The sequence below is a fragment of the Halyomorpha halys genome, unplaced genomic scaffold, assembly GCF_000696795.3.
Source record: "Halyomorpha halys isolate HHAL.00 unplaced genomic scaffold, Hhal_1.1 Scaffold1561.1, whole genome shotgun sequence".
NCBI classification, from domain to species: Eukaryota; Metazoa; Arthropoda; class Insecta; order Hemiptera; family Pentatomidae; genus Halyomorpha; species Halyomorpha halys.
Window position 1 is genome coordinate 10,811 of NW_027110735.1, and position 8,926 is coordinate 19,736.

Sequence of the window (8,926 nt, forward strand, 5' to 3'; positions counted from 1 at the left end):
AATAATAATACTAATAAAATAAAATAATTTAATGAATAAATACGTTAAAACACACAAATAGAGATGTCAACATATTGACATAAATAAATAAAACAAAGAATAATCTCCGAGCTAATTCCCATGCAGGTGATGGTGTATGATCCCCAGGGAGTCCAAAATAATATTTTCCGGCAAGATCGCAATATCCCCAATGCTAACACCTAGGCCTTCTAAGAAGCTTCTTGTTCTATCTGGTATTGTTCCGCGAGATCCAGACTACAATATAACATTATAATTTTACATATTTTATTATCTTTGATAGTTATATTCCTCTATTTAAAGGTTTAAGAACAGTTTTTTTTAATTTACATTAAATTATAAGCCTTACCTTTAAAACAGACACTTTGCAAGTATGTTGGTCGATGTACGACATGTCAGAATCTTACAAGAGGAGATCATAACACAAAAAATACTAGAGGGGAATCCTTCCCAGCTAAACCCAGATTTGACTACGGTTCTATATCAACTTTGAATAATTTATTTTAAACAGGAAGAGAAGACTTAAGTTAGGATATTAAATCAAGAAATGTTCAAAAAGTGGCTAAAATTGGAAAAAAAATATATAAAACAAAGGTGGGTGCGGTCAAAGAAAAAACTCAGTTATAAAACTTTTTAATGTGAGCCAACGTTTCATCCCACGTTCATCGAGGCTAAAAAAGATACGAACACTTAAATGAGGTAAACAATTAAGCTAATAAAAATAAAATTTAACTAAGGTGTCACTAATTATGATAATTTAAAAAAAACAGAAAAAATAATTGGTGATTGTAGGAAAATAGTCCAAGTAGTGGTCAAAAATATAACTATTTAGCTATAGCTATTTTTGTAGTGATACAGAATTAAATTTAGAAAAAAGTTCAGAAAAAGTATTTACTTTTAAAGTTTATTTTATTTTATTTATCAAAAAATCAAATCATAGATCCTATACCAGTTGGAGTCTCGTCAAATATTTACATATGTCTACCGTAGCTTGTCATCCAAAAAAAAAACATTGAGAACGTCAGCGAAATTCCCTTCAGATTCAACATTTTAAAATTTAGGCTTAGAATCTAGTAATTTTTCTCTATTGTTGCTTATTGTATATAATTCAGCAGACAAATAGTATATTTCAAATAAGCATTAAAAATGTTCTGTGAGATCGATAGCTGTCTAGTAATTCCAAAAACTAATAACGCTACAAATTATTTCACAATAATTTATTGTCTCTACTATAATTTATAAAGATTGACATACATGTGCTTGACTAGAATAAGTATAATCTAAAAATAAATTTGTATTTATTTTCTTTTTTAGGATTTGGTTTCATGATTTCTAAACACGATATTTATTTTCTGAATAAATGAGCTCATGAAATGTCTAATTAGTATCCATATTGAAACAAAATGGCGGATACTAATAGCGAGTTCTAAATTAGAACTGACTTAGTGCTAAATTAAAAAAAAAAATCACACCACTAAAGTCATTGGGAAAAGTCGCGAATGGCCGTTGTAAGTCATACTAGGAACTGAAGATCAGCAGGTTTTTAATTAATTTTTTGGATTTTAACTATCCTGTGTAAAAGCACACATGTTGAAGGGAAATTATTTTCTTAGTTGATTACAAAAGTTCATTGTTGCCTAATAATGAACACAAATTAAAGCACGGAAACTACATGTCTCCTGCCACTCAGTTAACCTTCACAAAATAAAATCATTATTATAGAAGTAATAAATGTAATTTGTCTGTTCTCACCTTATTTTTTTCATGAAGGTCTGTATTAACCTCGATTACAGTTTTTTTGAAGGTTGCACAATGCAAAGCAGCAGAATGATCACTTCTACGGAAATAATATTTTTAAAATTACGTTACCAAGCCTGCTACTTGAATAGCGGCGTCTCCCGAAAGAAGACGTGTGTTAACGAGGAAAATTTTCTAATCTTTGGTATTTAATTTTTCACGAAACACCCTTAACTCATTCGTCCATTGGAGGACTTAAAAGATCATCTTCGGAAATGGCTCTGAACTATGCAACCAGTATACACAGTGTTGTATTTTGCGATTAATTTTAGTCATTGGATATTATGTGTTGCCCCCTAACTCCCTAACAACTCAAACCCACTTGTATTTAAACTTACTTCCTCTTTAATGCCTGATAATCCTCCGAGGCGTCTGAAAAGAAGATGGCCTCAAGACCTTCTACTTTAGAAATATTATTGAAGTTATTCCAATGAGTAGGCTCTCCATAAGAGAATCATGTCATTGTAATAAAGATTACCTTGATTAAATTAAAAAAATAAATATAATTACAAAATGTTTTACGTTATACTCTTACAAGGCCCAACCTATTGGAGAAGCATTTTTTTACGACTTTCATGTAAGTAACGATTTTCGGCTTTGACATTTTTTCCTCCATGAAAAATATTTTAAAACTTCAGTTTCTCAAGATAATTTATATTACATTACTATAGATAGTTTGCATTACATTGCTATTAATAGAATACAAATAAAAAAACCGAAAAGTTATATTTTGTCTTCATGCGTGAAGAGCAAAGTTATTCGTAGTTTCGTGATAGACCATAACTGAATAATATAACCCCTCATTTTTTGATCTAGTTACTAGATATCAATAACTTGAGAGGTTCAATTGAAGAAACTGATATCCAACTTTTAATAATAAGGCTTAACTTTAGTAACTTTAAAATTAAATATTTCAAAGAAACATAAGCTCAAATATTTGGGCGCTGATATAAAAGATTTTATAAAGTAAATATTATAATAAAACAATGTGTCAACAATATTCAACATTATTAATCTGATTTTTTTTTCAGATTATACAGTTCACCTACTCTGCTACTGCCTTGATGATCGGTATGGTTAAATAAACCATGTTTTACCTTTTATTTTTGGATTTTTAACAATTAATTTTTACCTGTTTGTTGGAAAATCATCATTAAAAAGACTACTTTACTTATTATATTGATGTATTGTAAATAAAAATTTATAAAAGTAAATAATTATATATGATGACGTCTATCCATTTCTATAAACATCCAAAATGTTCAATAAAGAGAATCAAAAAAAGTTGTAATTACATTAACTAGTAATGCTATTTAGGATGGATAAATAATTTGTTACACAAATTTTTTTGATAGAAAATGCTCACTTTAGATTTGTATAAATTTTCATTTAGTTTTATAATAAATTAATTATCTTAGTCTATGTGTCTATGTGATTGTGTTGTGTATGGACATAAGTCTGATATTTTAAGTGTTATAATAAATCTATTATAGTTTTGTTGTTTGTAATTTATAATAAAACTATTGTAATATGAATTATTTATTTTATCAAATTATAACATATTTCTTTCATCGGCTATTCAGCCCAGGTCTTATAATTTTAGTCAAATTTACCTGTTTTCTCAATTTTCATGTAATTTTAAAACTTTTAATTACAATTTATCTTATCAAAAACCTTATCGCTTATTTATATTTTTGATGTGTGAATGATAATTTCGTATGATCAATTTTAATTAAATGTTTTAAAATAACTAGAACCTGGGCAGAATAGCCTGCAAAAAATTTTAATAGTTGGATGTGAGGTGTGAATTTATAGTTAAGATTGCTCTTAAGGATGGGCAGGTTTGGCCGAAGCGTTGAACAGTTAAAATAGGAATAATGAGTTTTTGAGACTTAAATGGATACAATTTATTTTACTTGAATAATTAAACCAGTTTCGAAAAAGTGATAAGTTTATATATAATTTATACTATTTTATTCGTAGATGTTAAATAGAGTTCTGTGAACTAATAACTTGGCTTAATGAATCACTAAGAAGTAGTTCTGCCCACTGTAAAAATATTAACAAAAAAAAGTTCTTATTAATAAAAATATTCAAATATCAAGTAAATATTCTGAATAGTAAACTTTGATGATGGAGATAAAAAAAAAAAAAAAAAATGAATCAATTAATGTATTTAATTGAAGTCCATTAATTGGCTGGCACATAAACTAAAGATTAGCAAGCTAACTAAGAAAGAATAAGGCGTCACACAGTATGCTTAGTTAGAGTATTCAGGATTAATTAACCTGGATTAATATAATTCAGAATTAATTAATAATCATTATTTATTATTTGGAAATAATTTATCTTCTAGTGGAAAAGGAGCCTACAACTTTTCAGAAAAAGGTACTGTAAAAATCGTGGGATGCGACTGCCATGCGCGTTGGAACGTGTGGTCCAGATCTTTAGTTTAACATATTAAAGCTTGTTAAATGGAAAAAAAGTTATGTTAAATGGAGAAATGATTCCTTCTCTTACCATGTTGAAACTATATAACATATATCAGGATTAAGAATCTGTTAAATGGAGAATGACGTGATGCAACAGACCAGCTAAGCTCATCACCATTTTGTTTCTTGTGTTAGGTTACTTGCTAGTAGTTTTTGTTTTGATTGTGTTAGTATTTTATAGGACTTTTTAAACAAGGCACTCTGTGACCAAACTTTCACACAACTTCTACTTTTCACTTACTATAAGCATGTTGTAATAAATTACTTTAATCAACACATAGAAGTAAGCCATATCAAGAAGTTTTGGAAGGAAAGGTTACTAAACAAGTTGCTCTGAAAATCCGCTAGATGCAGTCATCCATTTAACATGACTTTAAAGAGGGCTGCTTACAATCTTATACATCTAACATTTAACATAGTAAAAAATTAAACATTTGACGCAATATCATGAATACCCCTATTATTCGTGAAATGTACACAAGCTACTAATTATATGGGCCGTTTTAGGAAACCGTTTTTTAGAAAAAAAAAAACTTAGTGGAACCATAGTCTACCGATATAAAGTAAGAAATTAATTTGAAACAGTTTCTAAATGATGTAATCTCTAAAAATGGTTCTTTCTTTTTTAAAATATAATATAAGGTAATCCACAGAGATGGCGATGTTTGCCTATGCCTACTGAACCTCTTGGGAAAATTCTCATCATTATATCTACACTAGCATATATCAGCTAATATGATAGCAATAATAATAATAATATAATTCTTTATTTATTCTGGGATTGATCCATTTAGAATAATATACAGGGGTCAAAATTAGGCTTTGATATATAAGCCTAAAAAGTAAAGTACAATATAAAAATGAAATTATAAAATGTCATAAAATATAATAAAACTGTGAATTCGGAAAGATAAAAATGAACAACAATAATTAACATAATATATAAAATAAAAATAGAACAAATAAAATAAAACTTCTAAATAAAAAGGAAAAAAAATGATAAAAAATCAAATACAATTAAACTAAAAATAATAAATGGAAAGGTACAATTTCTTCTATACATACATACATATACATATATATACATATACATAAATATACATTTCTACAAGTATAAATGAAAATCTGAAGCATTAAATACAGAAAATATATAAATCTTGTTTGAAACTTTCAATTATACATAAAGACCTCAATGTTCCATATGTAACCGATCTAGCCCGAAAAAGAAATCATTCCTTCCATTATAAACTCCCTAACCACCCAAACCCACTAGTTTCTAGCCTTGCTTTTTGTTCCATTCCCAATAATCCTCCGAGGTCCCTGGAAAGAAGATGGCCACGAGACCAGCTAATGTAAAAACGTCTACCTATGGGTAGCTTCTCTACACGCCTGTATCACTCCATAATAACTTACATCAAATTTACTAAATGTATAATTATGTACAGCTGTAAATTTCAATAAAGATATTGAACTGCACCTAATTTAGATATTTTATCAACCTTGGACATTCAGTTTCAAATGTTGATAAAACAATTTATAATAATAAAAATAGACAAGATCTCTACTTTGACGAAATCAATTTTTCTAGATAGGTATCATCAACCATATTAACACAATAGCTAATATTTATTCTTCCCCTCATTATATAGAGCACATTGGTATCCAATGGTCTCAAGAAATTTTCAACCTGGAAGTGTGTGATACCTCAAACGTTATTGGACTGAAAAGAATATAAGTTTGAATAGAATTTTCTCACAATATTAATAAATAGAAGCAGAACGTACTATACTGGAAATATATTTTATCATATAATTTTAACCTGCGGCTGAAATATTGTTATTTTGGTATTTTATTAGATGTACATTGGAGGAAGACCGAGTGAATTGTCAAAGAACACAATTGTAAAAGGAAAATATAATCTAAGACAGCCCAACTCTCAGGGACTAATTGATTCTAACGCTAATATCTCTTCTCGTAAATTTTGTAAATGCCAAACGAAGGTGGTCTTGTGGTCGAAGTAGATAGTGCATCTGCTCTAATAGCTCGAACTAAATTCACTATCTAAAATTACTAAATATTTACTGTACATACAAAAACCTTGAATTTGAAATATCACAAAGTAATAAATAAGTTAAAACTCTGGTGCAGTGCGAACATCGCATAAATTTCACTTATTGCCACATCTTGAGTTTAAATTAATCTTCACTTGTTTCATAACAGATATTTCTAAATTATTCATTGTTGTAGTACTTCTCCGTATTAATTTTCGATATGACCCTTTCAACATACAGATTGACCATTAAAACAGTCCAATTAGTACAGTTGTAAAATTTGCTAATTATGTTGGCCTGTTTTTAAAAAACATTTTTTTAGAAAAAAAAAAAACTTAGTGAAACTTGATTTTTATTAGAAAATTACATCAAATATGGTCCGATCAGATGACATCTATCAGTCGGTGCCAAAATAGCACATAAAACGGTATAATATAATATGATGACATAATTGAAATTTATTAATTACAATTTTGAATATTAAGGCATTGTGGAGGCTACTGCAATTGATAAGCTGTATTGATCTCTAGTGATAAAACTAATAATTCAATTAACAAATACTAATACGAAAATAGATTAAAAAAAAATTATTAAAAAATAATACTATTAAAAATATCCCAAAGGATTGGAAGTGAATAATAATGCTGCAAATTTACAATCAGTGAATAAATATAATAATGAGAATAAAACAAGACGATATTAGAATAATATAAAAATAAGGATCTAGTAATATCTAAATAAATAGTACCTATAACTAGTAACACACGCATATATAGCTAATTTTAATCGTAATATAATGAATAATTATGTAGATTTAAGAAACAATACAGGCAGATATGGTCATTTGGTGAATCAAAATCAGTTATTGGGAATCATAGACGTAAGACGTAAGTACCCAGTCAAATATTTCATTTTTTTTTTTGTGGTTATTTAGTTTTATTTTAGTTTTTAGTTTAGTCTTGTGGTTATATAGTTTGGAGTACTTTTACCAAATATATTCTTATAGGGTGGTTAATACAATATAAAGGAATCCACAGCGATGTTGATTTGGTAGTTTTTCAAAGAGACAAAAGTTTTTGAGAACTTTCCTAATATCATTATATCTATACTAGAATATATCAGGTGATGTGATAGCTGATGTATAAATAAAATAAATTTTAACAAAAAGAAATAAAAAAGTATGCTATAACAATAAATGATATTAATTGATGTAAATAAATCAAATTTGTTATATATATTTCTACATATTTGTTTTCTACAGTCTTCAAATGTTTCCGAAACATTTTTGTTTCATGTTTTAACGTTTTAACATGTTTTAACGTTTGGGAACGTTTTGGGCTATAACCGATTTTATATTATTATATAATACTATGCATTCTCCTTAGTATAAACTATTGAATATAATGTTGAACTACTCCTAATTTTATTATTTTATCCGTCGAGAGTCAACTGTGGACTTAATTCAATTCCAAATGTTGATAAAACAATGTATAATACTAAAAATAGACTAGATACATACTGAAACAAAAACATTTTTTTTCGAAAAAGGGGTCATCAACTTGTTCAAATATTATCTATAAGATACAACATATTAGGCCAATTATAACAGTTTTCAGATAAGTACTTTTCAGAAAATTTCTTTTTGCAAAATTTCAACATTTTTCAATAAAAAAATTATGGCAGAAATATCAAAATATGACAGTTATATAAAATTTAAATCATTCTCTTAATCATTTATTCAAATCTAAACTGTTGATATTGAAAATATTTAAAATTATTTTATAGAGTCAGTTATCCTATTAAATAAAGAGCTCAAATACATGTTAAGTCAAACTGAAAAAGTAATTATTAATTAATATTTCTACTTGAAAATAGACATCAGACTGACGCATGCACCGTGTATTTCGTCGTAATACTTGTCCTTACTATATATTTTATATATATAGGAAGTGAAAGTAAAAATTAAAACGAATTATAGTAATATGCAATAACATCAAAGTATGATGCTATGTTCGCCATTGGAATGCTGTATATGACTGTAGAATTTTTGCGAATAACATGAAAATGGTTAAGTTAAGCACTATGCTTAAAGGGACATTTTTACTAAGCGTAAAAGAAATTATAAAAAAAAAATCCTGTTTTTTTTTCTCCAAAATTCACTCTTTTCGTAACATTGTGGTGCATCAAGGTACACTTGTAGTGTCCACAACAATGTTAGGTTTACTTGCAAATTCCAAGTAAAATTTTGATTCAAACGGCACATTCTTACAGATAAATGATTCATGATACGACATTAATTATTCCAATATCAGTTATTTGTCAATTAAGACACTTAGCTGACTTGGCACATACAAACACATTTTTGAGGTGTAGATAGTTGACCGTAGATTACTGATTGGAGAAGATGGTTGGGGGAGGGGAGGGGGTGCGGACAGCAAAGAACAACATAAATAAACAAAAAAAAAATGTATTTATGCTTCATTTCCCATTCTTCATATTTCTTCTTCTACCTTTTTGCTATGTGTGTGTGTATGTATGTATGTATGTATGTATATATATATATATATA

At 27.8% G+C, this 8,926-nt stretch overlaps 1 protein-coding gene across 1 annotated transcript in view; it reads left to right on the top strand.

The window, feature by feature from the left end:
- The window catches only part of LOC106690058 (odorant receptor 24a), an 8,439-nt gene extending 5,280 nt beyond the window's left edge, over positions 1–3,159 (top strand). Inside the window, exon 5 of the mRNA XM_024361573.2 lies at positions 2,847–3,159. Coding sequence (XP_024217341.2) covers positions 2,847–2,900 — 54 coding nt within the window. The 3' untranslated portion in view covers positions 2,901–3,159. The remainder of the gene's footprint in view (positions 1–2,846) is intronic.
- The last annotated feature ends 5,767 nt before the right edge of the window (positions 3,160–8,926 follow it).